Below are 21,907 nucleotides of genomic sequence, written 5' to 3'. Positions count from 1 at the left end.
GTTGTCCTTCGATTTTTGCATACAAATAAATTTTTCACAGATTGTAAAAACACAAATAATTGATCAGCTGTTTGGCAGCAGTTGCCAGAGTTGCCAGCCTCTCCCGATACTCAGTTGAAAATGGCGCAGTTAATCGGACAGAATATTGTCAACCAACAACAAGCGGGACAATAAAAAGAATGAAATAAGGAAAAACCAGTTTTAAACAAAAACATTTCTCAATTGTGTCCACCGAAGTGGCTTGAGTGTGCTGCGGAGACGCAGGCCTTGACCACTATTCCTGCTGATAAGAGAGACCGCAAGCGGTGGTTTCGCTTTTAGTTTGTTTTGGTGAGCAACAGAACATTTAGACGCAGTGCCGTCTCCAGTGCTGCTAAATTAGCTTGAAAGTATTTGGTTTATTTTATAATAGTATCTTATTTTGTTCTTCTATACCTTAAAAATTGTCAACAAAATTTAAAAAAATTAAACCAAAACAAATTTTTATAATATTGTTATCAAACGAATTGTATTCGCACTTTGAAGTTGTGAAATGACGTATTTAGTACCCCACGCCCAGTCATAGTATTAAAGGTTAAGGACATTGACTTCCGCAATCTATGATTTGTGGTACGTCACAAACGTTGATAGGCAAAGGCAACTCAAGAAGGAAATAATATAAATTAACTAAATAGAGAAATTGATTCAGGCTTGCACTCAAAACTAAAGTTTATTGCCAAGGGACGTTGATGTTTCAGTTATATATAATTCAAATATTCCAGCAATTTGGCAGCACAGGTTTTGGCTTGTTTAATCTAGATTTTAAAGCTAAATACATAAGCTGGCAGCACTGGTGGTGGTCACATTGTAGCCTCTTCGCTTTTGACGACCCATGGAAAACTTTCAGTCTCTTGCAGGCAGCACAGCGATTCGGAAGCAACAATTAAAACGTCCAGAAACGTCCTCACTCCCCCGAACATTTGAAATCTGACACAAGAGTGCCGACTGATCGAGATTTCCCCCAAACGAATGCTAGTGTTTTATTTTGCATCTGTTCCTAGGCCCTAGCCGGATTTTTAGATTTGCGGATCTGCGCCGCCCAGTCACTTAAAAGCCAGCCGAATTACTCGCACCAGATTAAACAAACAAAAACAGAAGCCGAGACCAGTTCCACACATCGTGCCATTTTTATCTGGGCACAAGCATTACGTGATTACGTGATTAGTGCGGTGGGGGCTGCGGTTTATCAATAGCAAGAGCAACAATGGTTTCTTACTTCGTACCTCGTGGCCGCTTCCTGCTAAAGGCCGGCAATCTCAGACAGGTGGTACAGCAGCAGCATCAGCCGGCCCAGCTTCAGCTGCAAACCATTAAAGGACCCCAGCCACAGGCTCAGAATGCCAGTCTTCCAGTGGCCCGTCATTTTCGACAGTTCTCCTCGAATTCTGCCTCCAAAGAGGCACCCCTACACCACAGGCGACCACAGCATAAACAGCAGTCCAATCCCAGCCAGGAGTTGGCCCAGATACGGCGCAATATACTCTCACGCTGGACGGGCTTCCTGTTACGCTGGGCTCCCATGGGCATCTGTGTATTTGGCGCAATTGAATGGCAGCTGCAGAAGAGGCGCTGTAAGAAAGACGGTCAACCGCGGACCGCATCCGAATTACAGTCGCGGATCTACTGCTCTCTGCCACTTCGCATAATTAGCCGCTGTTGGGGATGGCTGGCCGCTTGCTACTTGCCACCTAGTCTGCGTCCTTATGTATACGGATGGTATTCCAATACTTTCCACGTCAATCTGAGTGAGGCCATGTATCCAGAATATGATCACTACAACAGTCTAGCCGAATTCTTTACAAGACCCCTAAAGGAGGGAGTTCGCATTATCAATCAAGAGGCACCTCTAGTATCTCCCGCCGACGGAAAAGTTCTGCATTTTGGCAGCGCTTCGGATTCACTAATCGAGCAGGTGAAGGGTGTTAGCTACAGCATCGAGGACTTCTTAGGTCCGTTAGAAACTGTGGAACAGGCCAATTCCGGAGCCTCCTACGCCCAGGCACTAAAGAAGCAAAGTGATGGTTCCACGGAGCTGTACCAGTGCGTGATATATCTGGCCCCCGGAGATTACCATCGATTCCACTCACCCACTGCTTGGAAGCCCACTATTCGTCGCCATTTTTCTGGCGAACTCCTGTCCGTAAGTCCGAAAGTGGCCGGCTGGCTGCCTGGTCTGTTCTGCCTCAACGAACGTGTACTCTACATGGGACAATGGAAGCACGGATTCTTTTCTTACACCGCCGTGGGTGCCACTAACGTGGGGTCTGTCGAGATCTACATGGATTCCGAACTAAAGACGAACCGTTGGACTGGATTTAATGTCGGCAAGCATCCACCAAGTACCTACGAGTACGATGAACTGGCCCTAAACAAGGAACCCACAGCTGCACCGAAGGAATTTGGCAAGGGCGACCTGGTGGGTCAATTCAATATGGGCAGCACAATTGTCCTCCTGTTCGAGGCTCCCAAAAACTTTAAATTCGACATTGTTGCCGGCCAAAAGATCCGTGTGGGTGAGTCACTTGGCCATATCGCGGGCGCCAAATGAAAAGAGGAGCCCAAATCATGTACCTAATAAGTGCAAAGTCCTGTCACCCATCAGTTCACATCACTCGTTGTATTAGCATTAGACGCTCGTGTCCTAGGCAAATGTATTTTGTGAACATCCTGCGAAGCTAACTCTGTGTATTTTTGCCATTTATGTAGTGATAAGTATATTTTATACAAATAAACGTCGAAATATCTTTGAGAACAACAACAGCACGTCAATTAACTCATTCCGGCACGCGCTTCTTAAGTAGAACAGCGATTGTTGAGGTGGGCAAGGCGTTATCAGGAGCCAATTTGATAAGCATTACCGATCCGAAACGAAGTCGTTGAACCACCAGCCGTTGAGTAAGACTACGTCTGTGTTGTTCGGCTTATCGGGCCCAAAAACTCTCTGGGGAGTTGAATTTGAACTCTTTTTCCGGATGTCAACAATGGGCTATCTAGGAACCTGAACTTGAATGAAATCCATTCTGGCTAGACAAACGCGTGCCGGTACCGATGGGGAGATGCCCAGTCGTTTATGCCTTACCCCACCCAGTGTTTACTTGCGGACCGAATCCGGGATCGCAATCCATTCCGTTTAATTGATTCAATCAAGCCTGGCAGGCGGGAATCTTGTACGTTGAACTTATCAGGCGGTGACGGGTGATTTGGTCCCAGGCCTTGACACACACACTCCACGAAGTCCGTGAGTGTTGGTTATTCGCCCTGGCAACAGATTTGATTGCGAACCAAGCATCAGCGTCAGGCGGTATTAGGGTAATCAATAGGGGAACTTTCGAATGTGGCGCCATTTCTAAGCAACACAGTGCTGTAAATGTGTTTAAGTAAAAGCTTTAACCATAGGATGGAATATTTTTTAATAATTACTACTTACTCAGTTTATGGATAAGAGGAGACTTACTTAAATTGTTTGAAAATTAATTGGAAAAACTATTTAAAACAAAGTTCAAACTCGAGAAAAAAAGTAATTGAAAGGAAATTGTAGCTTACACTTTTTAAATAGTACCACATCGATCGCAATAAGTTTCAAAATGCCGCGCCAAATTGAAATTTACCACCTAGATTATTCACCTCACAGTATAATTGTGGTGAATTGTCAAACAGCTGAGAGCCGGTTATCAATTGTTGTTCTTTGACATTTTACGTAATAATTGTTATTTGTTGTGATTTTAATCAGTTATAAACTAAGTGGAAAAAATGATGAGACACTGTATGATGGCTGTGAGGGTAGCCAAGTCCCAGATCCCGTTGAACACAGCCAGGAATACTCAGAACTACCTAATGCAGCGTTTTTACAGCAACAACGCACCTGCAATTGGGGTAGTTGACTATGATGTCGTTAAGAAGCTGCCCAGCGAACCCCAGAAACTGCTCATCGATGTCAGAGAGCCAGAGGAGCTAAAAGAAACAGGGCAAATCCCCACCAGCATCAACATTCCGCTGGGGGTGGTCAGTCAGGAATTGGCTGCCAGCGAACAGCTTTTCAAATCCAAATATGGTCGGGAAAAGCCGAAACCGGATTCGGAAATTATATTTCATTGCAAAATTGGCAAACGGAGCCTCAAGGCCGCAGAAGCAGCTGCCGCTTTGGGTTTCAAGAATTTAAAGAACTACGAGGGATCATGGCTAGACTGGGCCCAGCGAGAAGGCTTGTCTAAGTAAATAAGATATATTTAATAATTATGACGTATTACAAATTATTTCTGTCTTATTTCTTAAAGGTAAATTGTGTTCTACCACCATAAAATTCAACAAAGATGTCTTCCCAAAGAGGATTAAATAATTTTTAAATTAAACGCATTTTGCTTGTTTTGGCAAGTCATAAATAATATTTATTAATTACTACTCAGTAGCATATTCTAACTAAAATATTCTTAGTAATTGGCCAGGAGGATATTTGGTTATGAGATCTACATTAGTGGTGTTTCTACGTAGGATACTATTTGACTTAGTCCACCTCCTCAACGGTGGGACCCTTGTAGCCGCCAGCCTGTTGTCCACAATTTGGAGCCTGTTGCTGCCCATCTCCACTTGCCTGCTGGTGCATCTTGGTCATGATGGGGCTGCAAAACTGAGTTAACTCCTTCAATTTGTGCTCGTACTCTTCCTTCTCAGCGGTTGTGTTACTATCCAACCACTTGACCGTCTCGCTGCAGCGCTCCAGAACGCTGCTCTTGTCCGAAGCACTTATGCGGTCGCCACCATGTTCGGCCGCTTCCTTCACGCCGAACACATAGCTTTCCAGTTGGTTGCGAGCAGCAATCCGCTGGCGATGACGCTCGTCTTCCTCGGCATACTTCTCAGCCTCGCTGAGCATGCGGTCAATGTCAGCCTGAGAGAGCCGACCCTTGTCGTTTTTGATGGTGATGTTCTTAGCGTTTCCAGTTCCCTGCTCCTTGGCTGTTACGTTCAGGATACCATTAGCGTCCAAGTCGAAGGTGACGTCGATCTTGGGCACTCCTCTGGGGGCAGGTGGAATACCAGTCAGATTAAAGTTGCCCAGAACGTTGTTGTCCTTAGTTAGAGCGCGTTCGCCCTCAAACACCTGAATGGTCACCGCCGGCTGGTTGTCAGCGTAAGTAGTGAATGTCTTAGACTGTTTACATGGGATCCGGCTGTTGCGCTCAATCAGTTTAGTCATCACCCCTCCGGCAGTTTCAATGCCCAACGAGAGTGGGGCCACATCTACGAGCAGTACGTCCTTAATCTGGCTACTCTCGTCGCCCGACAGAATGGCTGCTTGGATGGCAGCTCCATAGGCGACAGCCTCATCCGGATTGATGGATAAATTAAGGGCCTTTCCACCGAAGAAACTCTGTAGCAGGTTTTGAACCTTCGGAATACGTGTTGAGCCTCCGACCAGGACTATGTCGTGAATCTGGCTCTTGTCCATCTTAGCGTCATTGAGTGCCTTCTCAACCGGCTGCAGCGTGTTGCGGAAGAGATCACCGCACAGCTCCTCGAATCTGGCGCGGCTCACCTTAGAGTAAAAGTCGTGGCCTTCGAACAGGGCATCAATCTCCAGAGATGCCTCTGTGCTGGATGAGAGAGTGCGCTTAGCCCGCTCAGCAGCCGTCCGAAGGCGACGAAGAGCACGCGGGTTAGAGCGGAGGTCCTTCTTGTACTTGCGTTTGAACTCCTCGGCCAAGTGGTTTACCAGCCTGTTATCAAAGTCCTCGCCTCCCAGATGTGTGTCTCCAGCGGTGGAACGCACTTCGAACAGTGAACCTTCGTCGATGGTCAGAATAGAGACGTCAAAGGTCCCACCGCCCAAGTCAAAAATGAGAACATTGCGCTCGCCTTTGAGGTTCTTGTCCAGTCCATAGGCCAGTGCTGCCGCCGTAGGTTCGTTTATGATGCGAAGCACGTTAAGACCTGCAATGGCGCCTGCATCCTTCGTAGCCTGGCGCTGGGAGTCATTGAAGTATGCGGGCACTGTGATGACGGCGTCTTTGACCGGAGAGCCCAAATAAGCTTCTGCTGTTTCCTTCATCTTGGTAAGCACCATTGAGCTGATCTCCTCTGGCGCAAAGCGCTTCTCATCACCCTTGAACTCAACGCTCATCTTGGGCTTTCCGTTATCGTTGACTACACGGAAAGGCCAGTGCTTCATGTCTTCCTGGATCTTTGGGTCGTCGAAGCGACGTCCGATAAGACGCTTGGCGTCGAAAACCGAGTTCTTGGGATTCATAGCCACCTGGTTCTTGGCTGCATCTCCAATCAAGCGCTCAGAGTCGGTGAAGGCCACATACGAGGGCGTGGTACGGTTTCCTTGGTCGTTGGCTATGATCTCCACTTTTCCATGTTGGAAGACACCCACGCAGGAGTACGTGGTGCCCAGATCGATTCCAATAGCTGGCATCTTAGATTTGTTTCTCTTGCTTTTTGGTTAAAACTTGGATGAATAATTCGTTTCGTTTATTACTTTATTTAATTTTAGATTGGTGTTTTTTATTTCACTCAATAAATATTCCGTTTTCAACTGTCACTTATGAATGCTTTCCTTTTTTTCACTTGCTTTCAGTGTTTTTACTTTGGTTGCTTGATTTCAAATGTGGCGGCTGGGAAATTTGCGCTCGTATTTATACCCAGCTGCAGTGAGGGGAAAATTCGAGATTTCCCTGCGAGAAAAGAGTGGAACCTTCCTGGGCTTTCGAGTGAGTGCGAGCGAGTCAACACTAGTGTATGCTTCTAAGGGGAAATTGTGAAAGATGAAAGGAGTAGAAAGTTCAGGAACAATCGAGGGATATAATTTTCCGTGTCGTAGGTCAGCGTTCGATTCGCCCATAAAACTAAATTCGTGTGTAAGCTATTTCTGGCACATTTTCGTATTAATACATTATACCATTAATATTTTTAGATTATGTTTATTTGCCTTATTGACGTCTGTATAAGTACTATTTATATGTATGTTTATTGTCTTATACCGATGCAAAATGTATACATTTTTGTTAAGTTTACCTTGCAATAAAGTAACTCTTATTCGACAGATTTTTAGATTAAAATACCTTTTTGAATAATTATTAAAAGGCGAGTATTTCCAAAAAGTATACATATGTATGTATGTATGTAGATTTAAATAATAAATAAATGTGATTGCAAAAGAAAATGCAAAAAAGCTTTTCACTTTGCAATATGTGCTAATTTTAATAAAAATAAAACGTGTCTTACATATGTACACATATACGTGTATGTATACATATACGTGTCTTATGTATGTATGTACACATTTTCCATGACCTTTAATAATTTTATTAATGGAGGGTAATACATAAAGTATATTGTTATACTTTATTTCGTTTCAATAATCGTTTTCTTTTGTTTGATATTCGAATTTCATGTATATTTATATTCAATTATTTTATTTATAATTTCAACGTTTATAATTTCCTTTTTGAAAACAAATGCAATGATAATTTCCCTTTAATACAGCAATCGAAAGTTGATAAATCGATATACAGCGGCACTGTAAATTAGGGTGCCCTATCGATACTTTTTTCCCACACCCTGCCATTTCTAGCGTCTTATTGCTTTCTAGCGAAAAAATTAATTTCGCGCTCTTATTCTTATTTTGTGTGAATTTTTTGGCAACCAAAGGTGCGAATGGCCGACGAAGACGATGAGGGTGCCCATAGGATGGCGCCGGCGCCGATTCGCAAGCCAGACGATGAAACGGCCTTCCTGGAGTACATTGAAATGGAGAACTTCAAGTCCTACCGCGGCCACATAGTGGTGGGTCCTCTGAAACAATTCAACGCCGTGATCGGGCCCAACGGATCCGGCAAGTCCAACTTCATGGATGCCATCAGTTTCGTGATGGGCGAAAAGACCAGCAGCTTGCGAGTGAAACGTCTGAACGATTTGATCCATGGCTCCTCAATCGGCAAGCCAGTTTCTCGCAGCTGCTATGTGACGGCGAAGTTTGTGCTCAACCAGGAAAAGCATATGGATTTTCAACGAGCCGTGATCAGCGGCTCTTCAGAGTTCCGCATTAACGGAGAGGTTTGTTCTATAAACTTATCGTCTTTATAGCCATTAAAACTTTTTTTCATTTTAGAGCGTTTCGAGCAACACCTACCTCAACAAGCTAGAGAAAATAGGAATCAATGTTAAGGCCAAAAACTTTTTGGTTTTCCAGGGAGCCGTGGAGAACATAGCCATGAAGACGCCCAAAGAACGTACGGCATTGTTTGAGGAAATTAGCGGGTAAATTTCAGCTGAAGACCAAAAACCATTGGTGTACCAACTTATGCTTACTTTTCCAGCTCTGGCCTGCTCAAGGATGACTACAATCGTCTAAAACAGGAAATGATTGTGGCCGAGGAAGAGACTCAATTCACTTACCAAAAGAAGAAAGGTATTGCCGCAGAACGAAAGGAGGCGAAGCACGAAAAGATGGAAGCCGATCGCTACACCCGCCTGCAAAACGAATACGTACGACTCGCTTTTCTTCTAATTTGATAAAATGTTTAATAACCTTTAATTCCAATAGAATGAGAAACAAGTGGAGTATCAACTGTTTAGACTATTCCATGTAGAGCGCGACATACGGAAGTTCACTGGAGATTTGGAGGTGAGGCAGCAGGAAGTGAAGACAGTGGAGCAACGGAAGGAAGCCGCCGATGAAATTCTGCGTGAAAAGAAGAAGGATGCGGGAAAGATAACTCGAGACCTGGCCAAAATTGATCAGGAGATTCGGGAATTTGAGACCCAGATGAATAAACGGCGGCCGCTGTACATAAAAGCCAAGGAAAAGGTTACCCACTGCAAGAAGAAGCTCGTTTCGCTCCAGAAAACCCTTGAGACGGCCCGCGAGGCGGACAATGCCCACCAGTCGGATATTCGAAAACTGGAGAAGCAGCTAGCTGATGTCGAGGCCCTGAAAAAGCGGTTCGAAGACGAAATCGAGAACGAATCGCAGCGCCGGGGCAAGAGTGTTAACATGGAGGAGGGTCTTGTGCAGGAATACGATCGTCTTAAACAAGAGGCGGAGGCCACAGCCACCCAATACCGTTCCGAGCTGGACTCAGTAAATCGGGAGCAGAAATCGGAACAGGATACTCTCGATGGTGAGACCAACCGCCGCGCCTCGGTAGAGGAATCATTTAAGAAGCTCACCTTACAGCGCGAGGAAGCTGTAAAACGTCGAGATAAACTTATGGATCACATTAAATCCTCGCAGGCGGCTCTAGAGGAGCAGAATCGTATTAAGGATGAACTCCGACGAGATGTAGGCACCTCCAAAGAGAAAATTGCCGAGAAGCAACGCGAGCTGGAGGACGTACGCGACCAACTAGGCGATGCCAAAAGCGATAAGCACGAGGATGCTCGGCGGAAAAAGAAACAAGAGGTAGTGGAGTTGTTTAAGAAGCAAGTTCCGGGAGTCTACGACCGTATGATAAATATGTGTCAGCCTACTCACAAGCGGTACAACGTGGCCGTCACCAAAGTCCTGGGAAAGTTTATGGAAGCTATTATTGTGGACACCGAGAAAACGGCGCGACACTGCATTCAGGTTGGTTTCCTTTTTACAGCAGCGGTCTTAGCAGATTAATGAATGTATTTGGCCCTCAGATATTGAAAGAGCAAATGCTGGAAGTCGAAACTTTTTTGCCCTTGGACTACTTGCAAGTCAAACCATTAAAAGAAAGACTTCGTAACATAAGCGATCCGCGTAATGTCCGATTGGTCTTTGATGTGCTCAAATTCGAGCCGCAGGAGATCGAACGTGCCGTCCTTTTTGCGACTGGAAACGCTCTCGTCTGCGAGACTCCTGAGGACGCCATGAAAGTAGCCTACGAAATTGACCGATCCCGTTTCGATGCTCTGGCTTTGGACGGAACGTTCTACCAGAAATCTGGTCTCATATCTGGTGGCAGTCACGATTTGGCGCGGAAGGCCAAGCGGTGGGACGAGAAGCATATGGCCCAGCTGAAAATGCAAAAGGAGCGCCTTCAAGAAGAGCTCAAGGAGCTAGTAAAAAAGTCACGCAAACAGAGTGAGCTCGCTACTGTGGAGTCGCAGATCAAGGGACTGGAGAATCGGCTTAAGTATAGTATGGTAGATTTGGAGTCCTCAAAGAAGTCAATTGCTCAGTATGATAGCCAGTTACAGCAGGTGCAAACCCAGCTGGATGATTTCGGGGTGAGTGCAGTTTTCAAATTAAAAACATACTGAAATAATAATTAGCTTATTCTAATCGCAGCCCAAGATTCTCGAGATCGAACGTCGTATGCAAAACCGAGAGGAGCACATTCAAGAAATTAAAGAAAACATGAACAATGTGGAGGACAAGGTATACGCCTCGTTCTGTCGCCGTTTGGGTGTAAAGAACATTCGGCAATACGAGGAGCGGGAACTTGTGATGCAGCAGGAGCGGGCACGAAAGCGGGCCGAGTTTGAGCAGCAAATAGATTCCATAAACTCGCAGCTGGACTTCGAGAAGCAGAAAGACACGAAAAGTAAGTAATTCTAGGGTAATAATGTAACCATTTTAATGATTTGGCTTGTAGAGAATGTGGAGCGGTGGGAGCGTAGCGTTCAGGATGAGGAAGATGCTCTGGAGGGACTGAAAACTGCTGAGGCCCGCTATTTGAAGGAAATAGATGAAGACAAGGAGAAAATGGAGAAGTTCAAGCAAGAGAAGCAGGCCAAGAAGCAAGCCGTGGATGATATGGAAGAGGACATCTCTAAAGCCAGGAAAGATGTGGCAAATCTAGCTAAAGAAATCCATAACGTAGGCAGCCATTTATCTTCAGTAGAGTCAAAGATCGAGGCCAAGAAAAACGAACGCCAAAACATACTGTTGCAAGCGAAAGTAAGTGGCCACTATTAAGTTATAAATTTGATTATTAAAAATGTATTTCCGTTATAGACCGATTGCATAGTGGTGCCTTTGTTGCGCGGCTCGCTGGACGACGCAGTGCGACAAAGCGATGCTGACGTTGCCTCGACCTCTGCGGCAGCAGCAGCAGCAATGGATAATCTGTAAGTTAGTTTATAATTGTTTCATGGTCTTTATTAATTACTCTAAATCCTTAGTATTGAAGTGGATTATGGATCCTTACCACGAGAATATACCAAATTAAAGGATGACTCCGCCTTCAAAAAGGCCCATGAATCGCTCCAAAAGGATCTGCAAAGTAAATTAGACGTTTTGGAGCGAATACAGACGCCAAATATGAAGGCCATGCAGAAACTCGATGCTGTTACGGAAAAGGTGCAATCTACCAATGAGGAGTTCGAGAATGCAAGAAAAAAGGCTAAGAAAGCCAAGGCGGCATTCGAACGGGTAAAGAACGAGCGATCCTCTCGCTTTGTTGCTTGCTGCCAGCACATCTCGGATGCCATCGATGGTATATACAAGAAATTGGCTCGTAACGAGGCAGCCCAGGCCTACATTGGGCCCGATAATCCGGAGGAACCGTATCTTGATGGTATCAACTACAATTGTGTAGCGCCCGGCAAACGTTTCCAACCCATGAACAATTTGAGTGGTGGTGAAAAAACAATTGCAGCCTTGGCACTGCTCTTCTCCACGCACAGGTAATTTGAAGTATAATTTTTTATAAACCTAAAAGTCTTATCATTATATTTATTACTTCCTGTTTCAGTTTTCAACCAGCGCCGTTCTTTGTCCTTGACGAGATCGACGCCGCTTTGGACAACACCAATATTGGCAAAGTCGCTTCATACATTAGAGATCACACGACCAACCTGCAAACTATAGTGATCTCCTTGAAGGAAGAGTTCTACGGTCACGCTGATGCGCTAGTAGGCATTACGCCTGGGGTAAGTAATTTAGAGGTTCAGTTTTAGAAAATTACTAACAAATTACGTCTAACTTGCAGGAAGGTGACTGCCTCGTATCAAATGTTTATATAATGGACTTGACAGAGTTCGAGGACATATAAAATAATAATTCATATTTACTTTAAGCATTAGATATTAAGATTAAAGTTCTCCATTTCCAAGTAATAAATCAAGTAATTGTCTAGATGTACAATTTTGTAACTATAATCCATTTTGCTGCAATTCCTTCGAAAAACTTGATTTCCTTATTTAAAAATACTTACGCCAACAAACCATAGGAATCACTAAGTTGTTTTGAAAATATGTTCTGCAACTTTAATAATTTCCTTTATTTGGGTTTGCGTTGGTTGTACTGTACCGGAGAAAGTTTTCGGGAAATATTTAGATGTATGAAATAATGGTTCGGTTGATGAATGTGGCGGTGTGTGATTTTGATATATGTAAAACAACAGGGTTTTTTGCTTTTAGTTTCAATTTTTAGTTTTTCTCTTTTTTTTTCTTCACGTAAAAAACTTTTTGTATTTCTTCAAGAACAAAAACAAACAATTTGATTATTCAGTTTCGGTTTGTATCATTAATTTAAAATAATCATTGCAAACAGATAAATACAGTATCGGCTAGTTAGTGTGTCAGTTTCATTAAATCATCATCTTCTGTGTTGGTTGGCTGCCTGCCGGCTATGGCGATAATCGATAAGGCTACAAATACAAGGGCACGCTTGCGGGAGAGATGGTAGTGTTGGTGGTCCAATCGTTTTATGGGAGAATAAGATAAGGATCGGTAAATTAATACGAAATCAACTAATATAGGTTTAGCCAGATTGGAGGAGGCTTTAGTTTTAGGCAGTTTGAGGGGGAACTTTGATTTTCTTTTTTAATTGGGAATGCCTAAGGTAAACTTTATACATACAAACTAAAATATTTATGGCGTTTCATATATACACACACTTTGTAAACTCGTTTAAAATACAAAGATTTGTCTCATTAGCGCTTAAATATTAATTTGCCCTTCTGTGTGGATTTGATGTTTGCGGGATCTGTGGAGCGGCAGAGCCACTCCTTGCCCTCGTTGTCGATGCGGCGGCTGCTTTCTGGGGCTCTGATGATACTGATGTGTCCGCAATGTTGTTCCTTGTGCTTATTGTTGGTGTAACTCTCTTGTCTGTGCTTTCGATGAACGTGTGACTGTTGATTTCTTCACTAGCGACTTATATTATCTGTTTGTGTAATTATTGTTTTTGTTTTTCTTTTGTTTATAGTTATTCACTGAATTTCAGCTTTTCAATGGGCCTTTATTACTGAAAAGAAGAAATATGATTTTCTAATTAGTGGTCATATTAAGTGGTCACGATCCGTTCCCCAAAACGTTAACTATTTCTTCGTCTTTAATAACTTTAATCATAATCGTCCATATCTTGAATTGAAGGAGGCGTATCTATTTCGATTAAACAGATTACCCAGCTTGCGATTTCGACGCCTTGGCCTGCGTAATGTACAGGTAGGGTTTAGATTATCAGATTAGTAAGATTGAATCAATAATAAATCATAATTGAATAAAAATAGAGAAAAATTTTAAATTTAAAAGCTTTAAGGAATTTTATGAAATTATATCGTAAAAATTCAGATAAGTTTTTGTATATTTTTTTGGAACCCATTAAGAGCTAAAACTATTTCTGGTATATTCGAGTTTAAAACTAAACTAAACTAAATAAATACTTACATTGAAACATATTTAAGGCTATCACAGTGTATCTTATACTCCATTGCCGTTGTTAGAGGTATATTTAATATCCTGCGTAACGTATCACGGATACGTGTTGTACTGGTCATATCAGTGGCAGTCCGGTTCCATACTGATAAGCTATCCTCCTGTAGATGATATTTATAATGAGTATGATATGGGAATAAATAATTATAGAGCCTAGGAAACCATGCCGTAACTAGGGAGTAAGATTAAAAACACAATTGCTTGCTTTTTTGTTTAATAATTTTTATTTCTCAATCAATATGTAAGGAAATCATTTCACACGTCTGACCAATTGGAAATGAAAAAATTATAATAATAATGGTAATAAGAAACACACTTGATATTTAACACAAAGGCAAATCTAATTTCTTAATTTAAGTTTTGTTTTTCTCATTTCGATTTTGTTTCTTTGCTGGTTTTTTATTTTATTTTCTTTTCACTTTGTTTTTTTTTTTTGGTTTTGTTTTGTTTTGCTGTTACTGTGCTCTTTCACATCTCATTCGTCGGCTGCTGTTCCTTGATTTTCTTTTTCTGCTTTTATCGTTTTTATTAATTAATCATATATTTATTTATATATAAGACTAACACTTAAGTATAATGTTTGTTTTTCATTACTTTTCATAATTAACTAAATTGTCTAAGGAGAGAGAAAATATATGATAATATGCAATTTATTTTTTGTTACGGATTTTTATTTTGTGGTTTTAATTATTTTTTTTGTGTTTTGTTTTTGTTATTATATTATTTAAACATTTTTAACAATTATGAGTATTTGCTCAAAAACTTGACTTGAACCGCTTCTTGTAGCATTTAGCACGGCTTCGTTTCGTGTGGTTGTTTGTTAGTTGAATTTTGATTTCCTTTTTAAGTAGGGTTTACTGTGGTGTTCCTGTGCGCACACAAAACTAAATTGTATTTTCTTTTTTCCTCGCCACTAAAGTTTGTCGCTCGCCTTGTCTCTTGCCTTTTATCATTTTTAAATGGATCGTTATTTCGTATCGACTTTTTATATACGCATATATAATGTTTTATAATCGGTTTACATATGTATATGTTTGTATATATAGGTGTAGCATTAATTTTGTGTGGCTGTGTGTGTTTCAGTGTGTGGTGTTTTAAACGCTTGTTAAATTGCACATTGATATTTTAATATTTTGTAAATATTAAAGTTTACTTTGTTTTTCGCTTTTCGGTTTTCATTTCATCTTGCTAAATTATTTGGACTATCTTCGGTATATATTTTTGTATGTATGTATAATTTTTATATATATATGCTAATTTGTAACTATAATTAAAATATATGTATAAATATTTATTCATGTTAGTTCTTGACTTTCTTGGTTGTTGTTTTTCTTTTTATCATACTTGGAAATATACTTTCATTATTGCTTCTTGAATATACATATGTGAATCCCGTTAAGTTTTCTTTTTTACTTGTCGCGTTCGTCCTTTATTGTGATTGTGTGTTCTGTTTCTGTGTCTGTGTGTGTTTGTTTGTTTGTTTGTATCGCTCTCTGTTTGTCTTCGCTCTCTGATCCCGAATTGGTTACCTTTTGCTTGTTATTGCCATCAGTTTTGGTTGCCGATTTCGCTGATTGCTGTCGTCTGAGTGCTGAGTAAAAATGCTTCGATATGCCTGGAATTATTGTTGCGATTGCTGCTCTCCCAACATGCACGACACATCCACCGTTAATCATGATCATATCAACTCGCTATCTATTTATCCCTTTTTCGCTCTATTGAGATCTCAAGCCTTGTGTGTGAGTGAGGAGTCTGCTTGTGTTTCGACGGTTGCTCTGTACTCTTCTAAAGGCTGCCTGCAAGTTGACATTGGCAACGCTGCGCAAAGCAGAGTTGCATTCCATTCCACTTGTTCCTTTCCATTCTTCACTGTTCATTGGTTTTTTTTTCGTTTTCGTTTTCTTTTTTGAATTTTATTCAATTTTAAAGTACAATTGCACGAGTGTTTGTTCTTGCACTCGTCACTAAGAATATATATATATTTTTTTTGCTTTTTTTCTGGCGGTTGTTATGGAAATTGATTTGATTTGTTACTAATTATTCATATATAGAGTTGTATATATATGCGTATGTATATATAAATAGTCCAAATTATGTTAATATTAAAATTCTAATTTTTATTAATTGAACTTTTGCGCTTAAATTTAGCAATTCATTTGTTATCAATTTTTTAGTTTTCATTTCTTTTTTTTTTTTTTTTTGGTTTTTCATCATTCTTTTTCACGAATCGAAAATAATAAAAATGAAACAAATTATAGAAAAAATATATATAATTGTCTGTATTTATTGCGGAGCCAAAACTTAGAAATAAATTAGACAAAAACTAAAGCTAAACATATAAATAACAAGACAACTAAATAATAGAACCTAGAAACTTCATTATTATTAATTTGTTTATTAGGGTTTCGTTTTGAGCTCGAGGATTGAAAGGACTCAAAATTCAATTCATCGTATCAATTTTGTCATTTAAATTGGATTTGGTTTTTTGTTTGAAAAGTGGAAGAAATGCGATTCAAGTAGAAAAACTAAAATGTTTTCTTCCTTTACTCCCGGAAATATTATAAATATTTTGTAAGTTAATTTCGTTTTCGCCTCCTCTGTCAATATTTTACAAACATTTCGTGTCTGAGCGGAGAGGGAGGCGTGCTTTTTTACAAGTTTAGAAACGAACACATTCACGTTTAGATATAGAATAACCATTAGTAGTAGTGTGTGGGTTGCCCCCCTCCCCGGGGGTATATAGATACATACATATATATTGATCTGAAGAATGCTGGGTAATAAGAAGAACACCAAGGCCCCGGCTTGAGTAGGTTGCTTTAAGGCCCAAAATGTTTGCTAGACGAAGCCAAGCGCTCTTTTTTGTTTTTGTTTTTGTTTTTGTTTTTTGTAATGTATACATATAGAAGAGGATATAGCACACACATAATAAATAACTGAAAGATATAGAAGTGTGGGTGTCTACTTTGTTTTGTTTTCCTTTGCTTTTATATACGCACAACATTTACATAGAATTTGTAATTTATATATGTATAATTATTAATTAAGGGTATATGGGGTAATCTAAATCTGAAAAATCATTTTACATATTCCTTTTGGTTTTTAAGTAGAAAAACGCAGTTTTATCTCGTGTATACAGCAAAGTTATTTTGTTTTTAAGTTTGCTATACTTTTAATTATTATAATTTAAATTTAATTCGAAAAATCTACTTAGTGAAATTTGTTACGTTGGTTAACAGTTTTGTATATTTCATTTTTCCTTCCGTTTTAATTTGCTTTAGGTTTCTTGTTTATCGATTGATTTATATATATAACATCACATTATAATAATTACTAATTAATAGATTTGCCCTCTGCTATCTCCTCCTTCGTCTCATTCTCGTTTTGTTTTTTAATTTTGTAATCATAGCATTTGCGAGATGCACAAATTTGAAGTTTCGTAATAAATATTAGATTTATGTTTACAATTTTTGTGTTTCCTTTTCTTTTCAAGGTTTATCGCTGACTCTGCCCGAGGCTAGAGATCAACGTAGACCACAATAATAATTATAATGACTATTTACATGGAAAATCTAACGAATATAAATCGAACGAATCTGATTTAGCATCTGTGTGTGTGTGTTTTTGTATAAATGTTTAGGAGTAGGCCTATTCCTTCGCTTCTAAGTGGTAAATGGTAACATGGCAACATGGCAACACGTACTAACGGGGCACAGAAAAGAAGGGTTAAGGACGAGAGGAAATTGAATTAGGGCCAGCACTTCCACTCCTTCTGCCACTGCCTCATTTACAGCAAATAAACTTCATGGAATTTAATTTGTGTGAACACCGAAAACGCTCCGCCGCTCGTGGGTTCCATTAATTTTGGCCCAGACCAGACCAAACCAGACCAGGCCTGTCTTAATTAGAGCCACCACCGCCGCTCTTCAAGGGATGAGGTATCCTTTTTGGCTCTCCTTTCCTTGCTGGCTACGTGTTTCCCGGGCTCCTGCGCTCATTTATATGCATTGGGCGACTGCGTTTGGTTTTTATCTAGAGCGAGAAATATACGAAAAAGTGTTAAATGATTGTCAAACTGTAGCTTGCGGCAAATTACAATACTCTCTCCTCTACGCGATTTCCAATTGCAATCTCACCATTGCGAAAGTCTAGCGAACACGTCCACGGCAATGGCAATGCGACAAACGAGGAGCGGATATGAAATCTCAGACCATGTGGGGCATCAGCAGTACACTCAGAGAAAATGAAAACTCTTTAAAAAACTCAACTATCATTAGACAGCGGCTACTCAGCCATTAAAAACAATTTCCAAGAATTAAGAACTCAGTTTAAACTTCTACTTGAAGAGATTCCTCATCTCTATTATCATTAAAACTTCTAAGCTCTGACCACAAAGGCGCTCATTGAGCACTCAGGGTTTAGTGGAATGGGTTTTCCACAGATTTCCAGATTGCAACTAATGTGAAATCTAGCAGTTATTTCCCCTGTGCATGTTGGCGGAGGTCCAGCAACAGGAAGTTGAGCTCATGCCACACACCCGCACAGGCAGTAGTACCCACACCCACCTATTCACACCACCAGCCAAACAGAATCCTGGCCTTGCCACAATATCCACCTACCCCTCTACCTCCCCGAGCCTGCCTTGGCATTGTCTCTAGTCGAAGGTCAGATGATGTTGGAACCACCGAGCGACCAACCGACCAACCGACCACAGAACGACTTTAGCCTCGAATGCTTTTTGCATGCGTGTGCGCCACTCAAGTGGCTCATTATGACCAGCTGCTCACAAATACCCATACAACCTATACCCACACACAGCCACATCGCCAGGACACACATTCATCGCCTACTTCAAGTGTGGCGCGTGTTAGAATTTCATTAGACCGATGCCGAACAACAGCAACAAAAACATTTTCTATTTATTTAATTTGGCTTTAGGCAACCAAGACGAAAAACGTCAGAGAAACAGAAGCCACTGGTCCTTGTCGTCTGGCTGATGACATCAGCTAGAGTCGCGATATCCTGCCGCCACCCACTGACTAGCCAGCAAACATCCCACGCCATAAAGAGAAAAAACTGCAAGCAAAATGGTCATCGATTTGAAAGTTTTCCAAATTAAAACAGTTTCAATACCGAAGTTATCTACTCAAACGGAACCTCTTTTTAGTTTCCAAACCTGAGAAATTTATGGTAAAAATTTTAAATTCGTTTTTTTGGCTTTTCCTATTCATTTTCTCAGTGTGAAAATCAAGTAATTTGCGTCACTGCATTGGCCCGCCGTTTTTTCCATCTCCTCTCTCTGCTTTTATATTTGCTTTTTGGCCTGACCCACACAAATGTTTAAAAATAGTTGCCATCCTCCCACGGCATCTCCGCCAGCCAAATTGATCTCTCATTGTGAAGAGGAAAGGTCAGATATAGAAAGGCATTAAAGTCAATCATTTATCAATATTGCCTAGCCAGTCTGAGCAGAGGATTTCAGAGTTTGTCTCCCAGTTGTAGGACAGGTGATTTAATTTCCACTCATCTCTGAGCCGAGTTGGTGGTTGGATTTAACACGACCTTGACTCCAAGTAACTGGGTTAAGTATTCGCTTATTTTATGGCCCAGGCTCTCTTTCATAACTGCTGACAAGTTTTGGTTGTAAGTTCGAGCATGTGGTTAGCCAAAAACCTCATTCCAGTTTCGTAGAATATACGACCAGAGTGGATTTGCATTTAAGTTTACTTTTACTGCTAAGCCTCATTAGGGAAGTTTCCTGGTTTATAGGTCCTTGCGGTGGAAACTTGCATTAAAAGTCAATTAGGTGGGAGAACTGAAAATCTGTAGGATGTTTTGTGAATTGAGGAATTTTTGAGGAAATGGACATAATTATTTATAATAATTATTCCAATACCTTTAAGCTTATCATCAAGGCTATAGCATCACCCAATTATAAATGTTTATCCGCTCAAAGGCAGCTCTGGTGCGGTTACATCCACAGCATGCACTCGTAAAAAATACCACAAAAGCAGGATAATTTGCTGCTATTTGCATGGCCAACAAAACCGGAGGACACATCCACCCAACATGCCAACGCGATAGGATGTGTGGCGTTTTCTTTGTGTGGGTGGAAATGATATACATAAATCGCTGAGAATCAATTTGAAATGTCAAAAGGCAATGGCTGAGCTGCTGTGCCAGCCATTTGGAGACTAGGCCTAAAATAGCAACAGCCAGGCAGTAAATTGAATTGAACTAGAGACAAACAGGGGGATATAGGGGTTGGCATAGGGGGCTAACTAACAACCGAGGCTGGCACTTAAAATCCGAGTGACATGCCGGGGCCAGAATGGGCCGTAAAAGCTAACACAGCGAGAGGCAAGATGGAAGCTGAACACTCTCAACCAGAGAGATCCTCCCGATAACCCCGATGGGCATCGACAATCTTCAATGCCGCCGCCACTGACGCGACTGACTTTGACATGACAGTTTAATTGAGGGACAGCTCCTACCAACCCCACCAAGCCAATCTTACCACTACTATCACCTCTGTAAGAAGCCGCCCCCTTATAAAACAAAGGCCTGGAAAAGTATGCAAATTAGTTCGTCTCCCAGGGAGACATCCAGCGATTGGAGATTGAAGCGCAGTGAAGTTGAACGAAACTGTTTGCCCAGCTCCTTGGGGAAGGAGCTCAGCCCTTGACAAAATTTAACATTTATGATTTGAGTGAAAGTGAAAGGGAAAGTGAACTAACAGAACCGGAAAGATACGAACCAGAGTTGAATTTTGATTTCTTAAAGTTGGTTCCCGAGTCAGAGAAGTGTTTTAGTTAAGAAAAAATTTCTTAAATACAGCAATTCCCAGTTTCAGGGATGCACAGTTCCAATGGAAAAATTCCTAGGAAGAGGGAAAGTTAAGCCTTGAACCAAAATCCCGGGAAAACCCTGCCCCACGCTGCTTCTAATTTTAACTAAAATTTGTTTATGGAATTGCAAACAAAAGCCAGATGAAAAGCTGGAAAAACAGAGCATGGCTTTTGTGTCGCCGAGGGAAGTTAATCGGTCAACTTCAGGCGGGCAATCGAGCAGCAAGAACAAAGGGTGCACAAAAGGCTGAGCGGACGATAATGGTGGGAATTTTGATGGTCATCCATCAGCGAAACGAGACAGCAAATGGAGGAGCAACCAGCCAGGCAGACAGGCAGACACAGGCAGGCAGAGGGCCATGGCATTAGGACAAACCGCAGGAGCAAATTGCCTGGGCGAGAGATGTTGGCAAAGCTGCCGGCACAGGACACGTGCTGTAACCCATAACCCACTGTGCCGCTCACCTCCGAACTCGGCGCATGCTGGGGATTTGTGGTCTTCTCCACCCATCTCCGACCTTTCAGGTGGACAATGTGGGTTGAATGGTTGGCTGAGGGAGTGGGTCTGTGAGTGAGTGGGTGAGTGTGGGTTGACTGGGTGTCGTTTGACTATATACTGCAGGTGGCGGCATTGGGATTCCATCACTATTTATGTGGTTCGCTTACGCAAATCCTCTGCACGAATCCTGACCAGCCGTTCGGACTATGGGGGCGGCTCCATGGGTAATGCTGCATGTAACTCAATCAGGGGCGTAGCAGGACACACCCACATGGCTACATGGCCACACATTGATTTCAGCAGCGAGGGTGGCTGCCGGACTGCAAATTGAACCATCAAGGACTCTCTGCCACCATTGCAAATTGCGTCCGACAGTCAACAATGGGAATAGGTGGTGGCCCTGCTGCAAGGTTTTGCAGCGAGAAGAGCATTCAAAAGAAGACTGTGGCAAGTTGGGGTCTCATTTCTAAGGTTCTACCTATATTTGGTTTAAGAAGGGAAAAGGCATAGAAAATCTGCAAATTCCTATTTATTCCTTTTTAAGGAACAAAACGCTTTCCTATTTGGAATGCATTTAGCACCACTTATGACTGCATATATATACTAAATACATAAAGTAACACACATTGTGTGGGCTGCACAGATGCACTCTGTCGCCCACATATGCAAATTAGGGCAGGCAGGTACGTTGTCCTCATCAACATCCAACATCATCATCCAGATCATCATGGTCATTACACATTTCGGAATTGCAAAGGGAATGTGGATGGATTTACATACATTTCTTTGCGCCGCCTGCCATGCAGCGACAATCACATAATGGCCATAAGTGATGAGTAAGCCAGCATGCCCACTCCCATGCCTGTGCCCACCTGCCACCTGCTCTCCT

At 41.6% G+C, this 21,907-nt stretch overlaps 5 protein-coding genes and 1 long non-coding RNA gene across 8 annotated transcripts in view; 3 read left to right on the top strand and 3 right to left on the bottom strand.

Annotated features, from left to right (window-relative positions):
* Positions 1–230: 230 nt before the first annotated feature.
* On the top strand, positions 231–2,797 carry LOC108116620 (phosphatidylserine decarboxylase proenzyme, mitochondrial). 2 transcript variants are annotated; one of them, XM_017228595.2, is made up of 2 exons: positions 231–330; positions 887–2,797. In XM_017228595.2, the coding sequence occupies exon 2, from the start codon at positions 1,244–1,246 to the stop codon at positions 2,585–2,587; it is 1,344 nt and encodes a 447-aa protein (XP_017084084.1). In that variant the 5' UTR covers positions 231–330; positions 887–1,243; the 3' UTR covers positions 2,588–2,797. The 2 variants fall into 2 exon arrangements, with proteins under 2 accessions (XP_017084084.1, XP_017084085.1); XM_017228596.2 differs by having other exon boundaries at positions 249–330; positions 897–2,797.
* An 882-nt stretch (positions 2,798–3,679) lies between these two features.
* LOC108116623 (rhodanese domain-containing protein CG4456) lies at positions 3,680–4,421 on the top strand. The gene is made up of 2 exons (XM_017228600.2): positions 3,680–4,250; positions 4,314–4,421. Exons 1-2 carry the CDS (start codon positions 3,790–3,792, stop codon positions 4,315–4,317), a joined length of 465 nt encoding a protein of 154 aa, XP_017084089.2. The 5' UTR covers positions 3,680–3,789; the 3' UTR covers positions 4,318–4,421.
* LOC108116618 (heat shock protein 68) lies at positions 4,399–6,656 on the bottom strand. Its single transcript, XM_017228592.2, has one exon. It carries the CDS (start codon positions 6,452–6,454, stop codon positions 4,541–4,543), a length of 1,914 nt encoding a protein of 637 aa, XP_017084081.1. The 5' UTR covers positions 6,455–6,656; the 3' UTR covers positions 4,399–4,540.
* A 931-nt stretch (positions 6,657–7,587) lies between these two features.
* On the top strand, positions 7,588–12,111 carry LOC108116608 (structural maintenance of chromosomes protein 1A). Its single transcript, XM_017228572.2, has 11 exons — positions 7,588–8,094; positions 8,150–8,298; positions 8,358–8,526; positions 8,585–9,607; positions 9,667–10,236; positions 10,298–10,553; positions 10,605–10,909; positions 10,967–11,079; positions 11,134–11,637; positions 11,706–11,883; positions 11,943–12,111. Exons 1-11 carry the CDS (start codon positions 7,696–7,698, stop codon positions 12,003–12,005), a joined length of 3,729 nt encoding a protein of 1,242 aa, XP_017084061.1. The 5' UTR covers positions 7,588–7,695; the 3' UTR covers positions 12,006–12,111.
* Positions 12,112–12,461: 350 nt separating this feature from the next.
* LOC108116611 (eukaryotic translation initiation factor 4E type 2) overlaps positions 12,462–21,907 on the bottom strand; it is a 47,667-nt gene continuing 38,221 nt past the window's right edge. Inside the window, exons 3-4 of one of the 2 annotated variants that reach the window (XM_017228575.2) lie at positions 13,624–13,772; positions 12,462–13,201 (exon numbers count right to left, since the gene is read on the bottom strand). In XM_017228575.2, coding sequence (XP_017084064.1) covers positions 13,177–13,201; positions 13,624–13,772 — 174 coding nt within the window. In that variant the 3' untranslated portion in view covers positions 12,462–13,176. Of the gene's footprint in view, positions 13,202–13,223; positions 13,387–13,623; positions 13,773–21,907 lie in introns of those variants that run through there. The other variant, XM_017228577.2, reaches the window with a different exon arrangement.
* The window catches only part of LOC108116612, a 38,071-nt gene continuing 30,036 nt past the window's right edge, over positions 13,873–21,907 (bottom strand). The window contains exon 2 of the long non-coding RNA XR_001772845.2: positions 13,873–17,703. This is a non-coding gene — a long non-coding RNA (uncharacterized LOC108116612). The remainder of the gene's footprint in view (positions 17,704–21,907) is intronic.

Source organism: Drosophila eugracilis, unplaced genomic scaffold (assembly GCF_018153835.1).
Source record: "Drosophila eugracilis isolate 14026-0451.02 unplaced genomic scaffold, ASM1815383v1 contig_75, whole genome shotgun sequence".
Classification (NCBI taxonomy): domain Eukaryota; kingdom Metazoa; phylum Arthropoda; class Insecta; order Diptera; family Drosophilidae; genus Drosophila; species Drosophila eugracilis.
This window is presented reverse-complemented; position numbering and strand designations above follow the sequence as displayed.